Source organism: Mesoplodon mirus (genome assembly GCF_964341445.2).
Source record: "Mesoplodon mirus genome assembly, chromosome: 4".
Lineage (NCBI taxonomy): Eukaryota > Metazoa > Chordata > Mammalia > Artiodactyla > Ziphiidae > Mesoplodon > Mesoplodon mirus.
Window position 1 is genome coordinate 58,831,468 of NC_138979.1, and position 16,841 is coordinate 58,848,308.

Below are 16,841 nucleotides of genomic sequence, written 5' to 3' on the forward strand. Positions count from 1 at the left end.
GTTCCAGGCTCCTTCTTGTAGCGGTCACTATAGTCAAAGTTTGGAATATGCTGACTGGCCAGGACAGTGTCACCTGCTCACCCCAGGAACCAGAGCCGTGGGTAAGCCCCATCTGAGCTTCAGGAATGGGAGTGGTCCATATCCAAGTGAGTCCTTCCAGCGGTCCCTTGTAGTGTTTTTGCCAGACCAAGAGCAACAGATGCTTGGCCGGCAACTGCGCTGATGTCTCCTTCATCAGCTCCTAAAGTCAGAGACAGTTAGCAGTCTACGGATGCCCCATCAGGTTTGAATCTTTCTCCAGTCTCTCCCCTTGCTGGCATATTCGTGGCTATCTTGAGGGCCTCAGGCCTATTCAGCCTCAGACCTGCCCTCATCTGTCCCATCATCTTCAGCCCTCTCCTTGGCCCCGCTCACCCCTGGGTCCAGCCGGCCACAGGGGCCTGTCCAAGGGCTGGTCCAGGGACTCAGGTCAGCCATTGTCCAAAGCCGCTTTATTAGGGACCCACTGGAATCCTTCCAACCAAGAACAATGAGTTTCTGAATCAGGATAAAAACAGCCTTTTCAAGGCAGCAAATGAGACAAACTGAATTGCTCATCCCCTCTTCCCTCATCTGCCTGGCTCTTTCAACACAGTGGATGAGAACAAGGTCTCTTGCATCAGAAAGACATAGGTTTGAGGCTAGTTGTCTCACCTCTCTGAGCTTTGGTTATATCTATGAAATCTGTATGAGGACTGAGGGAGGCAATGGATATAGCACATGACACAGAGTAGGAACTCATGATCAAGCATCATCACATTACCAAGAAATGCGCACCCTTTTCAGGGATGATCAATCTCAGATACTACCGGGAAGGCAAACCCACTGTGAATATTTAAAAACATAGGATGCACTCCAAAGCCACATGAAACAGAGAGATGTGCCATGCATTCACTACATCCTGTCCCCACAAGGCTTGGTTGTGTTCTGGAAGACACTACACTGTGTACCTCCTGCATCTCATGATAGCTGGCTTCCCTGCAACCACACGGTGCAGCTGCGAGAGATGTGGTGCTTCAGAAGCCCAGGAATGGGAGTCCTGGGCTCCAGCTGGGCTCTGGCACTGCCTTGCAGGGTGACCTTGGGCACATCACTTATGCTCCCTGGGTTTTGGTTTCCTCTTTCATCAAATGAGAGGGCTGGTTGATGACTAGGTGGTTTCTAAGGGCACTTCCATTTCAGGGGTCCGTCCTATGGCATTTGCTAGACCCGGTGGGGAAACCTGTCACCGGGGCTGTGCTGGGCAGGGGGTGAGGAACTGCTTGAACACAGCTGGCCCACACAGGTGGTTGCAGCTGGGGGAGGAGTCGACGGGAGGCACTCTAGTGGAAGGCAAGAGGGCTGGTGCTGGAACCACACACCCCTAGTTTATTACTGATGCTGCTCTTTTCTGGCTGCAGGACCTTGGGCAAATCACAATCTGAGCCACCTGTATAACAAGGGCAATGGCACCCACCTAAGGTGGTTGTAAGGATTCATCTCAAATGAATGAGATGCTGCACGTAAAGCATGGTACCCGGCACACAACAAGAACTCAATAAAGGTCAGTTCTTACTGCCTCTCCCCCTCTGGATGAGCTTCCTCTTCCTCCTTGCCATTCATGACTAAGTTCGATGAAATGGAAATAGCCCAGACAGGTTTAACCCTGCCTCCCCCTCTTCTTACCTCCAAGTCACTGGACCTAGGTTTTCCTCATCAGTAAAATGGGCACAAGACCGTATCTCAGGTGCTGATGTAACTGCTTGATATGACTGACATAGATAGGGTTTTCCTCCCTTGGTCCCATCAGCGTTAACCCATCATCATCCATTTTACCTTACATTTTATAGCATTTATTTCCATATCTACGTGAAGATAACCAATCCTTAAAGTCCCCATGGAGTCAGGGCCAGAAAACCTGAGTCCAGGCTTGAGTGCCTCTGGATTTCACTCCACTGCCATGTTCCTTCACCAGCTCTGGGAGGGACAGAGCATGCCTGGCCAGTTCGTCCTCATAGTGCTGATGCCTAGCACAGGACCTGGCCTCAAGGCCACCTCCCAAGCCTACACCTGGAGCCAGAGGATGTCTGTCTGCTCCAAAGAAGAGGGCAGTAGGTGTCAGGGTACCACCCAGAGGGTGGGGTGGGCCAGTCTCTCCTGAGAACACCTCATTCCGCTGGAATTACACAGGATCTAGGGCTTGCTGTCGGGTTCAAGGCCATACAGCTGAGAATGAATATATGTGTATAAATTACCACAGTACATTGGTATAACCCTTCTGGAAAACATGGAACCTTGCACATGAGCCTTATAAATGTCACCTTTTGGTGTAGTGACTCTGCAAAGTATAACAGAATGTCTAGTGGTAAGTTGGAAATAACCCAAACATCTTACCATTTGGTTAGAATTAAGCAAATCAGAATAGTTAATGGACTACTGCATAGCCATTTCAGATACATGCTTTTTTTTGTTTGTTTGTTTGTTTTTGTTTTTTGTTTTTTTTTTTTGCTGTACGCGGGCCTCTCACTGCTGTGGCCTCTCCCGTTGCGGAGCACAGGCTCCGGACACACAGGCTCCGCGGCCATGGCTCGCGGGCCCAGCCGCTGCGCGGCATGTGGGATCTTCCGGGATAGGGGCACGAACCCGTGTCCCCTGCATCGGCAGGCGGACTCTCAACCACTGCGCCACCAGGGAAGCCCCAGATACATGCTTTTAAAGACTCTTTAGAGGTAGAGAAATTATAATTAACATTAAGTGAAAAAAGGAACAAATTTGTTTTGTACATTCCTCAGGTTTTCCTGTATTCTTTTTACAGTCTGAACAACAAAACAATGAAAGATATTCCAAGTAAGGTCCCAAGGCTGGCCTTTCTGGTGTTTTTTTTTGTTTGTTTGGTTGTTTTTTTTTTTGTGGTACGCGGGCCTCTCACTGTTGTGGCCTCTCCTGTTGCGGAGCACAGGCTCTGGACGCGCAGGCTCAGCAGCCATGGCTCACGGGCCCAGCCACTCCGTGGCATGTGGGATCTTCCCGGACCGGGGCACGAACCCGCGTCCCCTGCATCGGCAGGCGGACTCTCAACCACTGCGCCACCAGGGAAGCCCTCTGGTGAGTGTTTTTTAATAACTCTTTTTATATCTTTCTCTCTTTACATCACCACCCAGACTTCCCCGCCCAAATGAAGTTTTTAATGAAGATAGCACACCACCGAGTCTCAAGTTGAGACCCAAAGTATCCAAACTTAGTATATCAGGTTATATATCCTGTAAGAAAAACGATTATATCAGGTAACCAATGTGAAGCTCGCCCCTGCACCCCCATCAGCTAGCAGGTTATCTGGAATTCATCCTAGATCAATGACCTGTTGGACTCAAAGAAGCCACCCCCAAAAAAATTGTATAAAAAGATTTATTGAAATTTATCAATGACAAACAGACATAAAACTCAAAGTTTGGCTCTTCTGAGGGGGAGGAAAACCGGTGCAGATGTTCTTTTATACAGATGAAACACGGGCTAAGGAATCACACGTCACTTCAAAAGCAATCCAGAAGAGGGACAGGAAAGCAAACCTGTACATTCGCTAGGAATTTGCAGTCATTTCAGATTTCCACTAGGTAAGAAAATACAATTTTGCGTTAGTTTTTCCGTGCTCAGGTGTATGAAAAAAAAACCCAGCCGACATGCAGCAGCGTCTCCTGTGCTTAGGTTTGTAAAAATGGTCTAAGCACAGAAGGACACGTAGAAGAATTCTCTTGTCATTTTGTAAAACAAAGCGTTCTAATATTTTACAGAACAAGATAGGACAGTTTTGTTTTTAATCTTTGAAAGAGGTTGAAGTTTGAGGGTTTGCTTCTTCTCTTTTAATTAGAATTACCAAATCCATTTTACTCCTAACTCAGAAGCCGCTGTTCTCAGCTCTCTGGCTCATCACAAGCGTGACATCAGAGTCTTCTTCGGACAGTGAAGCCCACCACCATCTGTGAAGAGGGAAAGGGGACGGGAGATGGGGAAGATCCCCCGACCAGTGCCAAAATACGCCTTTAGGTTGCTATTTACAAACCAGGGCGCTGGCTGCCTCTAGCAGGCCCAAGAGATGCGGAAATCACGGGAACCAGAACAAGAGGTAAGATGCGGCTGGTGCTCAGCCCCTCCTGGGCTTTGAGAAACCAAACTGAGGCCAGCCATGGCCTTCCAACCAACTCAAGAGACTCGGGAAATACCAGGAAATGTCAGAGATCTCCAAACCGTCCTCTTTGAGGGTAAGGAACAAACGCTCACTTGTGTGTACTCAGCTATCGCAAATTTATCGGGGACAAAACAGACACAAAGAAAAAGTAGGGGAAAAAAATAAAGAGTGGCAGTAAAAATAGTATTTTATTCCACCCCCTCCCCCCTCCCTCCCCCCACAACCCCCAGTACACTTTTCCCCTCTCGTTCCCACAGCAACGTTACAATCAGAAAAAAATAAGTTTCAGGGAGCGGGATTTAGGGGGGTACGGGTAAAAACAGTCAAATCACAATAGGAATTTTTCAAAATAGGTTATTCCACTTAGTCATCGTCTTCTCCCTCATCTTCAGGTTCTCGTTTTCGCTTCTGACCCCTTTCTTCTTCTGGAAGAGTAAGGAAAAGGCATTCAGATTAAACATGGATCTCGCCTCCTACTCAACCCCCCAGCTGGGAAAGCAGGGGACCGTACGTCTAGGATGCTTTGCCAACCCTGGCAAACCAAGGCCAGGTCCTCAGGACCCAGGCCATCTACTGTCAACTGAGGGGGCCAGCCTGCTACCCGCGGAGAGTAAAAACGCTGCCGTACCACCAAGCTCCTCTTCATCTTCCTCATCGTCTACTTCCCCATCGTTATAACCTTCCTCATCCTCCTAGGAGAGAAGATGGACACTGGACATTAGGAATGCCCCGACCGTGGGACACGTGGAGGATGCCACTTTCCCTGACACCGAGCTCAGAAAGGTAAGGGCCGCCCCCAGCCCCTCAGAGCTCCCACGGACCTGCTTCGCACCGGTGAACCTAAAGCAGAGGTTCTTTTGTATCGAGGACCCCCTTTAAGAATCTGTAGAAAGTTTTGAACCCCTTCCCTAGAAAATACCCACATTACACACAATATCTGCAAACAATGTCAGCAGAGGGGGGTGGATTCTATCCCCCGTTAAGAATTCCTGACCTGAAGTCCCTATAACTCAGGCAGCTCCGCAGTGTGCCCTCCTAGGGGAACAAGTTTCCCAGCCGACTCTCCATCGTGTGAAGTAGGCCGAGCTTTCATCTGTCCTCACTCTAGTTTTGGCTTCAAGAGAAGACCCCAGTCCAGACCCCAGTCTGTGGGTGAGTGCAGCCCCTTCACCGTCTTGCAAACTTGGGTCACTTGGAGGGAGGAAAAATACAATTCTCACCCCCTGCCCAGGACATCACTCCCAGCTCCGTGAGATTCAGCAAGGGGTGTGAATTCACCCTCAACACAGGACCACGCTTCATGCTGCTCCGGTAGATCCAGGCTAGTTGAATCTCTGCATGAACACTGTTCCTAAAGTACCAGGCAGCCCGTTGTTTAATAAGGACTCGGCAATAGACTTCTTTTTGTCAAGGGAAATATCCTTTCATAATGTCACCAAATAGTTCCTTAATCAGTCTGTTTGCTAAGACTGTGTGTGTGTGTGTGTGTGTGTGTGTGTGAGCTCTCCTTTACTGGAAGCTGGAAATTTGCAGATAGTCAATGAGATTACCGAAAACAACCACCACAACAAAAAGCCAACCCCAAACCAAAAACAACCTCTACATGTTGGCGGCTCCTGACAGGAAGAGCAAGACGAAAAATCCATTAGCCAACATGACTTATTGCCCTGTCCTAGGGGGGCCTATTTTGCTAGGTCTCTATTTTTAAAATACACAATATTCTTCAGAGGTGAGCCTAGCAGCCTACACCTGGGGAGAAGAGACACCCAGCAGCACAACTTGACAGGAACCAAGCCTATCTCACCAGCTTTCTCACTAACCCCGACCTACCTCTCCCTGGCTTGTGAGGGGGTTGGCTGGGAGATCCTGCCTGAGCAGGTCTGTGTGGCAGACAGGTATCTGTGCCCTTGATGGAGAGAGACAGGGAACTGGGGGAGAAGGCAGGTACCTTGTCCATGCTGTCATCATTTTAAACCTCTCTCGGTCTAAGTTTTGCAATTGGCAAGAGCTGATTTAGAAATCTGAAAAGCCAGGGAAAATGACTCTGCTGTAGAAAGACTCAGAACATCCAAACACAAAACGCAGCACACAGAGCCAGGACCTTGGAAAAGGGTGTGAAAGCCTAAAATAGTAAGTGGTCAAACACTCCCTTGTCCTTAAACAGTTTACTTACAAATTATTTTATCCTCTTAAGCCAGTGAGTTGATCCCTATTTACAACCCAGCTGTAAAATGACACCTATTGTACAGATGAGGAAATAGGCTCAGAAGGTCAAGGAACTTGTCCAGGGACACACAGCTAGCAAGTGGTAGAAGCTGGGATCCACCCCGTCACAGACACATCCCAGACCTTGTTAAAAAATGATGCCAGCCAGTGTGTTTGGATAATGGCACTATCCGCTGTGTACAGGGGACCCTTGTCACCCGCTGATGTGGAATGCAGCAGTGTCTTATCCTATTACCCACCAGTTCAAGGCAGTCTTTGATTTTCCCTAGCACACTGTAAGTGCTCACTGAATATCTGAATTAACATACTAATGCAAAAAGGTAGAAAAAGGGCATGTGGATTCTACAAGAACTAATTTTCATGTGGAAACAAGTGCCAGGCTTGCCCCAGCAGATGAATCCCCTCCCTCTTTCTTTTCCAGGGCCAGCTGCAAGGCTTGCCTCTCCCAGACCAACCCCGTAACAGGCCCTGAAGTGGGTTCAATTCCCAGTCAGGGCTCCAGGCTGCCGAGGCGGATCACTGAGGCAGTTAGTGGGACTGACGCAGAGGCAGCAGAGCAAGTAAGGGGGGCTCCGAGAGACGGTTCCCTGCCCAGCCCAACCTCTCACCTCTTCCTCTCCACTCACATCCTCCTCTTCACCTTCCTCCTCCTCCTCCTCGTCCTCCTCATCTTCCACTACCTGAGCATCTTCATCGTACTCTTCCTCTGTGCAGTGGGAATGGGGACAAGAACAAACTGGTGGTGAGCTGGCCCTTCCCTCCCACAGCACAGGCCCAGGGCCTGGCACCAGAGGTGCGGTCCTGTGTGGGGCCCACGACTCTCCCACGCCCGTCCAGGTCCACAGCCTGGATGTTCTAATGTGACTGAACACATCCTAAAGTAACCCAAAAGGTAAGCATCCTAAAATGACCCCAAAGGTAAGCCTTCCTCTCAAGTATTACGAAAACAAAAAATCTCTCGTGGAGGCTGAGATGGGAGAGAAAATGCCGGATCAGAGAACCAAGTTACAGGCCTGGGACAGCTGAGAAGTCAATTCATTCACAAAGAGCATCTAGCTAAATGCGCTGCCCTAAAGGTGAGGAAACTGAGTCCCAGAGCGGGAGAAGTGAGTTGTTCAAGGTCACACCTGGAGTTAGCTGCAGATCTGGGCCTAGAAGCCCAGCAGGGCTCCAGTCCTGGGACCTTTCTGTCCCATCACAAGATGGAACAAACTAAGGGAAACAGGGTGTCTGAATCCCTTGTAAAATACTCCCACCTAACAAGGGAAAAGCACTCTTACATCTGAATTATTCAGGCAAGGTCTGAACCCTCAACTTTACTCTGGCCACAGAGACCTGCAGGGAAGCCGCACTGAGCTGGCAGTGTGGGAAGGAAATGCGAAGCTCTCCTTCCTTTTCCTTCTTTCCTTCCTGTGGTCCCTGACTGCTCACCGCACCACCAGGAAACCCAACGTGCTGCCTGCAGCCTCCTCTGCTTTCTGGGCCCCTGGGGCTTCTGAGTCCTCACCCCCCAGGTCCTACCATGTGGTCCTGTGGGCGGCAGTCAGCTGGGGGCCCCACGACCTCTCCAGCCGTGACCTCATCTCCACTACCGGACCCTAGGTGGAGAGAGGGGACCCTCAGGCCACACCCCACCTTCCTCCATCTGCTCAATCCCTCCCTGGAAGAGTATCTGAGTCCAGCACCACACTACAGACAGACACTGTAGGATCTCATTTTCAGGGGAACTTTGGAAAAGGGAAAAAAATTGAAGGAAGACTCAGATGGTTTTTAAGGAGTTACTATGCAGTTGGAGAACCTCAGGATGTTTCTCTGGGGCTCAGGCCCTGTTATTTTAGGGGCGTCAATCAATGAGACAGACCAGGGACAACCGTAAACAGAGCAGACAGCCCACTCCCCTCCACAGCTCTAGAAAGAGGTCGATAGCCCTCGGGGGCCGGTGGGGGCCCCCTGACACCCAGCCCGTCCACCATAAAGCCTGGCCTGGCCTGGCCTCTCCCTGGCACCACCCACCATCCTCATCCTCCTCGTCATCCTCCAGGCCCTCCACGTAGCCCTCGGCGTCCGAGTCGGGGGCCTCCTTGTCGTCCCGATCGTAGCCATCGAGATACGTGAGCTGAGGAAGGAGCTTGAACACGTTTTCTCGGTAGTCGTTCAGGTTGGTCACCTCGCAATTGAAAAGGTCTAAGCTCTTGAGGTTTTCTAACTTTTTCTGCAAGCAAACGACAAAGTTGACAGTGAGTGGCATGGGAGGTGGGGTGGGGAGACAGATGGGGGTGATGTGAGACGGCGTGCAGAGCTCCAGGATCATAGGTGATGAGCACACTCTGGTTTGGTTCTGCTCGGCCGTGTCAGCTCTGGTTGGGGGGCCTCATGTTCATTCATGTGGAAGATGGGAAGTTGGACTTGAGGATCTTCGAAGCCTCATCCGATGCCAACACTTTTATTCTGCAATTACAGCTCTTGCCGTAACAGTGACGCACCTGAAATTAACCTGGGGCTCTTGGTGCATGAGCCAGGAACTTCGCTGCCTGCCCCTGTGACTAAGGAGCCAGAGAGGAACTGAAAAGGCCACAGGAACTAACAAACGACCTCCTTCTATGAATAATAATAATAATAATGGCAATTAATATAGCACTTTATGGATTAACTCAATTTATCCTCATGACCCCGATAAGGCAGAAATAATTATTAGTTCATTTTACAGACAAGGAAGTAGAGGGCAGAGAATTGGGATTTGATCAGGCAGCCCAACTTCAGACCCGTGCTCTTACTCTTTGCCTGTCAAAAAGGACAAGAGAAAAACCAATGAAGCATCCAGATTTTGTCCATAGTACTTAACACAATTTGCTTTATCAAAGCTTTATGTATCGATGGGTTCTCGGCCCAAATTATACCCACTTGGTGGCTGGAATCTGAGGCCCAGGAAGCAAAAGGGTCATACATCTAGCAAGAAACAGCTGCCTCCTGACTTCCTACTTCACACGTCTTTAAGGCGCAGGAACCCCGCCCCAGGCCAAGTCCCTGTTCCAGTGAGGCCAGGCATAACTGGTGATTAAAGCTACTGTCCCTCAGGGTCAATGTCAGGAATGAGGCTGCTCTCTTGAGATTTCGTGACTGAGACCCGGTCATTCTCAGCAGAGGGTCAAGGGCAGGGAAGGAGTCCGAGCTGCAGACTGGGTGGGTGAGGCTAGCATCCCCCAACCAAAGGCAGTTTCCCCACCCTCAGAAGTGACATTAATCACACTGAATATCAGGGAAGAAGCTACAAAACCATGTGTGGTCTGGGCAAGGGAGTGAGAGAGAGAGAGAGAGAGAGAGAGAGAGAAAGAGAGAGAGAGAGAGAGAGAGAGTGTGTGTGTGTGTGTGTGTGTTTCTATAATGGTACCCAAATCACAACTAAAACACACATATACAGAACTTCAAAGATTTTTTCCTTTTAAAATGAAATTATGAAATCAAGGCTTCCAGGTAGATCAAAATAGCTTTGCTTTCCCCAAGGAAATTGGTGGAAGACCTGAAGGAAAGTTCTATGGGAAGCATAGTCTAGTAGTTGACCCCGTGCCACAGATGAGCAGGTAAAGTCTGAGTTGGGAGGAGAAATGCCAGCTTCCCGTTCTGCCACGCTGGCCCATCAACCTGCCCTTCAAGCATCCACAAAGGGCAAGGAATGCGTTTTGGACAAGAACACAAACTGAGAGATGCCCCAACTGCCACTCTATATACCCAGAAAAGGGAAACGTGGCACACTTGGCCAAATATCCTCATGGCCTTTCCCTGATTCTAAGGTGCATGGCTTATGAAGTAATTCTTATGTATATATTTACAATAAGTGTTAATTTAATGCGGTAGTTATTTCTACATTTCAAAAAAGCTATCATGAATCAGTGATACATCTTACAGTTGACTTCCTTGAAGTCAAGGGAATACAGTCATTCAGATCTGGGTAATGTAGAAACTGTTATTCTAACCATGACCTGCCCCTTTCTGGCTAGTGAATGGTGAAGTTTGGGGTGTGCTCAGCTCTATGTGGACCAGCAGAGGAGGAAATGCGGCCCAGATCTCTGAGTCCCTGGTCACCATCACACCCAGGACTGGTGACCAGGGTCCCTCTTCTCTACGCCCCACAGAGGAAGGCCTGCATGGGGCTCCCGTGCCACACAGCTCTCTGTCATCCCAGGGGGCCTGTGTCAGGACCAACCCACCTCCCACGGTTCAGAGGTGCTAGCCTCTGGCCAGTGACCCAAGGAGAAAGCAGGTGACCACCTCCAGGGTCAGCTTAATTCCCAGATGGCTCCTCTCTCCCCAGTGAAGGGCACAAGCCTTGCTCTAAGCCTAAAGAAATGACAGCTCAGGTTTCCAAAGCTGAGCAGAAACTGTTAGAGGAAAAGCACTAGACCAGAAATTGAGACCTGGGTCCTACAGCATCCTTCACCCTGATGCCCATTCTAACTGTGCGACCCTGGTCAAGCTCTTTAACTTCTCTAGGCCTCAGTTTCTCTACAGACGAAGCAGAAGTAGGAGCCCCGACTCTATCTCATGGCACGCAATTAGAGTAAAAACAAAAAAGCATGTTATACAAATGCAAAAGTAGTATTCCCTGATATCAATCCCTCCCACCCCAGTGGAGAGGGGAGGACCCCAGTGACTCACCAGTGGCTCTATTGTGCTGAGGTCTTTAATTTTGTTGCCACTTAAATTTAGATGCGTGAGGTTCGGACACTTTTCTGCCAATACTTCCAGGCCCCCTGAGATTCTGTTATCGCTTAGTTCAAGCTAAAGAGGCAGGGAGAGAAAAAGCAGAAACGGCTTTTAAAATGAAGGCTCTGGGCTCAGGCAGCCGGCTCCTTGCAGACAGGCCAGGAAGGGAGTTGGCTCAGGACCTGGCAGGCGTGCTGGGGCTCGCACCTGGCCTCCCCTTCAGTTACGTTCCCTCAATGTGGAACAATGACCCCTTCCTCCTCCCCAGCCCGGCCTCCCAAGCACACACGCTCCTCCTCCGCTCTATTTACCTTCTTAAGTTTGTTTAACTTTGGTAAGTTTGCGACTGAGGTGAGGCCTACGTTGATTGTACTCAAGAACTCCAGTTCTTCAAATTCATCTGTGAGGCCTTCGATTTTGCCTTCATTTGACCGACAGTTGTCCAGGACAAGCTCTTTCACCTGGAAAGGGAAGGAGGGCATGAACCAACTGGACGAGGAATCGGGGCTGAGGCCGGGGTAGGGGGAGGGCAGGAGGCAGGCCAGGAAGCATCACAGCACCAGCACCCACCCTGATCTTTCTGCCTTTACCAGTGCTGGGGGGATCGAGGGGAGCGCTGCGGTGAACGGAGCTGCAGAACCAGGGGGCCCCTCCGGACAAGAGCCTTGGCTGGACTGGAGAAGACAAACGCAATAAGCCCCGCTGCTGTCGGCAAGGCTGGGGGCGGTGTCTCGTTCCAACCCTACCGCCACACCTCAGCCCCCAGCTCCCCACTGTACCAGCCATAACACTGTTGGCAACTTCTTGGCCTTGCCATTCCATCAGAGCCCCTCTCCCAGCGCCCACCACGGCCCTGCCTGACCGTCTTACTGAGGTCAGCGACCTACGACTTCGCCTCCTCAGCCCCCCACGGGCCTTTCACCTCCATGTGTCCGTGGACGGCTCCCAGGATGTCCCCGTCTGCTTGCACTCATACCTGCCCCTGCCACCACGGTCAGAGCCTGCCCATCCGGCCTGGCATTCACCACTTGGCCCCACTGTAAGGGTCACAGACCAGGGACCCCTCCAACTCTCCATCCTCTAGACCAGTGCTGTCCACCAGAACCAACAGAACTTCCTGTGACGATGGAAACCCATCTAAGAGAAGAACCACTAGTCACATGTGGCCGCCGAGGTGAGACTGAGGAGCTAAGTTTCAAATTTTATTTAGTGTTTTTTTTTTTTTTTTTTGGCCACACCGCACAGCATGTGGGATCTTAGTTCCCCAACCAGGGGTCAAACCAGTGGAAGCGCAGAGTCTTAACCACTGGACTGCCAGGGAGTCCCAAACTTTATTTAATTTTAATCCATATAAGTGTAAAGAGACACATGTAAATTACCATTGGCATATCATGGCTCTAGACTTTGCTCTTCAGGGTCCTGGGAGTAGATGTGGAAGGAGAGAATGGATACCCACAAACCTAGGATGGACCCATATAGAAATGCTGAGGTTGGCAAAGTCCAAAAGTTAGTCTTTGGAGGCACCTCTGTGGCCCTGCCTGCCCCCCAACTCCCTGGAGGTGGTTTCGCCCTATTAGAGTTCTTCGATTCCCCTCTCTTCTCTTCTTACCCCAAATTTGGGCCCTAAATCCTTATTTCAAATGAGATAGAAAGAACTGATAAAGAGCTACCGTCTCATTGTGTTGTTAAAGGGCACACCTGGCTGCAGGTTCCAGCACAGATGGTAGGGAGACAGGCTGAGGAAGAGTCCTCAGGTCTCAGGCCTGAAATGACCCAGGGGAGTCAGCAAGGGACACCAGGCTGCCTGGCCCTCCAGAGAGATGCCCAGAGGTATCCACTCCTGTCCTGAGCTGACAGGGGGCTGCTCCCTGGCCTTCCAGGGCTGGCAGGCACCTTAAAGGTGATCCCTCCTGGCTGCACCTGGTGCTTGACACAGCATCTCCAAGTGCCCCCTCCCTGAAGCCTCCAGGAAACATGTACTGACGTCACCTGGATATGATGCCTCCCTGGGACTTCCACCCACAGGTTCGTATTTCTCACCCATGGGTCACTTGGTACAGGCCCGTCCTTCTCCATAGCAGCCCTGCATTGTCATTCCTGCTGAGAGGCAGGGAGCAGGCTTTTCTCCTCCTAGATAAGCAGACAGGCCTATTCTAAGCAGTCCCTGTCCAGGGCTGCTCCCTGCCTCTCAGCAGGCCCATTTGCCCAGCTTCTTCCTGCATGGCCCAGGATGACTGTCTGTCTCAGTGGTCCTCCTACTCGGGCATCTCTGGGCCAACATGGGGGAACAGAATCCACAGCAGGCTGCTGTGCCCCTCCTCAGTCCACCCTTGCCAGTGGTCAGACCAGGAGAGCTCGGGGCATGTCTGGGCCACAGCACCCTATAGTTGCCCTGCCTTCTTCTTCCCTGGTGGAGAGAGAGAGCCTGCTCAGTCAAGGACAGCAGCAATTTGCCAGGAGGGGCAAAGCCAGGCAAGGCAGCTCTCAACCAGAGCTAGCAAGCTCTCGGCTCAAGCACCAGCGCCAGGGCCCACCTTTCCCTTGGATCTGGGATGGGGGAAGTTAAGTTCTTTCCCACTCTCTCAGTCCCCAGGGGAGGGGATGTCCAGGTCAAGCCACCTTTCCCAAGGTCACTGCAAGTGTGCCTGGGAATAAATCCCATGAGGCCTTCTGCTCTAGGGCAGGAAGTCAGTGTAGAGCCAGGAAACCAGGCCTGAGGGGAGCAGTGGAGGGAGATCAACTTTCCTGTGGGAGGGAGAGTCACCTCCCCTTCGTTTGCAGTTACTGCTGGGGTCACACAGCCACTGGAGTGGCTCCTCTAGTCACTCCTTTCCTTGGAAGGCCCTGGGAATTCTTTAAGCTCCACCAAAGAAAGACAAATATGAGAAGGGTTTCCAGTCCACCCCAAAGATTTCAGACATGTGGTTTTTCTAGATGGATCAAGGGCTTCTCCTCTTACGGCCATCAGCCAAGGAGGAGGCCTCAGTAACACGGGGAGGCGGTGCTGTGGAGTCAAGGGAATTCCTCCTGGAAGTCGGCCTCTGTCCTGGAGAGGCACAATGCTGCCTGGGAGTTCTACAGACTGACCCAAATTTCCAGCCCCAGCTCCCAGCACCAAACCGGTGGCCATTCCTCTCGGGGACAATATGCAAGCCACCACTACTAATGCTTTTATTAACAACAATCATGGGCTCTTTCCAGAGCCCTTAGCAGGCACACTCTTCACAGGCACTGTCTCATTTAATCCTCACAATCGCTCCACGGGGTGTTCCTGGGGTATTCTCCCATTTTACAACCACATCTGAACCACAGATCCTAAAGCCCCAGGAATGGGCATAGGAGGGTATCTAATGGACCCCGATGGTCAGTGTTGCCGCAAGATAAGGGGGGTTTCCCTGCTATTCCCAAGTGCAGGGTGCAGGCTCTTGCAGACTCCCAACTGATCCTACAAGCTACCCTGACGGCACCTACACCCCCTTCGGCCCCTCTTCTAACTGTTCCACTGGCCGGGTCGGGGCCACTCCCAGCGGTCCCACCCTGGTTACACTTCCTCGGTAACCAAAGCACAAAACTTAACCCAGCCCCCGTTCCAATGACACTGCAGTCAGTGGGGGGAGGATCTGGAGAGGGGCCCAGGGGCTTGAGACCCTGCTCTTCCCCAAGGAGAAAGAGGCTGCTTCCCATCACTCGGGAGGGAAAGCCTGTGGTGTCTGGAAGGCCAGGTGGCTGCTCCAGGTCTGTGGGGCCTCCGGGATCCCCATGGTTTCTGCATTTCCTTCCTGGCGGGGTTTCAGCACAGTTTGGGGAGAGATCAAAGAGGGGAGGAGTGGGCTGAGGCTTACACCAGAGAGGCCAAACCACATCGGGGGAAACCCACTGCCTCTCTGTGGGGTGATGAGTCACATCGGGGATGGCAAGTAAGCTGCCCGTGAAGTGTCTGTAATGCACCAAACAGGAAAAAACAAAAACTGCAGCCCAAGAGCTGACCTGTGGAAGGTATTCCGTCCACCCGCTGTTCCGCCTGCTTCTACACAGGGCCACACTTTCTTACAGCTCCAGGGCAGGCTAACGTGTTTCAAAACGTCAAACCCACCCCAACCTTCCTTAAACTGACTTTGAAATCCTGCTGCAGTTCCAGCCCGCTTCCTCCCATCTCTGCTCGCTGCTGCTGCAAACCCTTCCATGTGAAGAGAACATCCCTTTTACATCCAGGGTGTATTCTGCTTAAAAAAGAAGAAAAAAAAGTGAGGCCCATTCTCCCCGCCAAACCATGGGTGTGAGCTAAGTGCAAAGTTAAAATTAAACTGAAAATTTGTACTTTGGGTTTAGACTCTCTCCCAACTCCACTGGCCGTTTAAAAATATCCGAATGCGGTTACTCTCTCTAGAACCCAAAACTGGAATTACTCTGCTTGTATCGGGAACCTTTCAATCACCCCAAAAACCCTCCACAGGATCCTCTGCTTCATTCCTCCAGCGTTAACACCCAGGAGGTGTCTGCATATTCATACTCAGCGTCCCCCCCCCCCGGAGATATTAGTGAGGAGGCACTGAAGGTTCCCAAGAAATCAGACTGCGCGGCTCCGGCATTTCCTGAAAAACTTGTCCCCAAAGCAAGGACGCAGCAGTCATTTCTCACCAAGGGGAGCTGAACTGTCCGTGATAAACACGAACACATTATTACTCTAAGGAGCAACCCGTTGCTTGTTTCAAAACTGTGAAATCTTGTCTTTAGAGATCTCTCACATTTGACCATTCCTCTCTACTGCCGGCACTGCAGTCCTGGTGACGGTCATCTAAGTCACTCTAAGTCTGTTCCTGCTTCCAAATGGGGTCCATGTAACTGTGGGAATGCTGGGCTACTGGGAATAGGCCCCCACCCAGAGGCCAAGGCCTGGCTGGCTGAATGACTCTGACTCGATCCCTGAGGTCTCAGGCTCTGCCTCGAAGAAAGGGGAGGATGATATCTGTTTAACCTATAAAGTGCAAACTCTGGCCTAGAAAACATTCCTGGCTTCCCGCCGCCTCTGGGAAAAAATTCAAGGCCCTAAACTGACCCAAGGAGGCCCTCCACTCTCGACCTCTCCCCACTTCCTCCAATCTCATCGTCCCCGCCCACCTCTCACACTCACCTACAGATCTAGTTAAGCCCGCCTCCCCAGGAAGCCTTCTGCACCCAGCTCTGAGCATCCCGGGGCACAGAGGGCAGCTGCCGCATGAATCATTTAATCGTGTATTAAGCATCCGATCCTCCTAGAGGTCAGGAACTGTCCTTCTCCGTAATCAGCCTAGCAGGGAGCGGACACCAGAGCAACTGCTTAACAAATGCTCCTGTTTATCGTGCCAGCCACAGCACTAGGTGCTGGGGCATACAGAGGGAGACAAAGCATCGTGACACAGTGCAACCAGTCTGATACACGTTGAACAAGCCCTCCCTTATTATAAACAACAACAACGTGTTCTCGTGTGTTTTGTGCCCCCCCAGGTACGCATAAGCCCCAAGAGGAGGTAGGTCAATGGTGCACCCTCCTCTTGACCGGACCCAGTGGTCTGCACTCAGGTCTCTTGCCCGTAAGAAACCCCTCTCTCCACCCAGCAAGCTCCTGTGACGCTGTCCATCTGAGCAGCCAAGGGGACACGGAGGTGACAGAGAGCCACAGCTGGGGTCCCTGCCAGCAAGAGGTGTGGTGGCGGGCTAGGAGGAGACAGACCCC

The 16,841-nt window shown here is 51.2% G+C and overlaps 1 protein-coding gene across 1 annotated transcript in view; it reads right to left on the minus strand.

Moving 5' to 3' along the window:
- Positions 1-4,444: 4,444 nt before the first annotated feature.
- The window catches only part of ANP32A (acidic nuclear phosphoprotein 32 family member A), a 38,188-nt gene continuing 25,791 nt past the window's right edge, over positions 4,445-16,841 (minus strand). The window contains exons 2-7 of the mRNA XM_082617876.1: positions 11,440-11,589; positions 11,081-11,203; positions 8,441-8,639; positions 7,036-7,133; positions 4,830-4,893; positions 4,445-4,626 (exon numbers count right to left, since the gene is read on the minus strand). Coding sequence (XP_082474002.1) covers positions 4,565-4,626; positions 4,830-4,893; positions 7,036-7,133; positions 8,441-8,639; positions 11,081-11,203; positions 11,440-11,589 — 696 coding nt within the window. The 3' untranslated portion in view covers positions 4,445-4,564. The remainder of the gene's footprint in view (positions 4,627-4,829; positions 4,894-7,035; positions 7,134-8,440; positions 8,640-11,080; positions 11,204-11,439; positions 11,590-16,841) is intronic.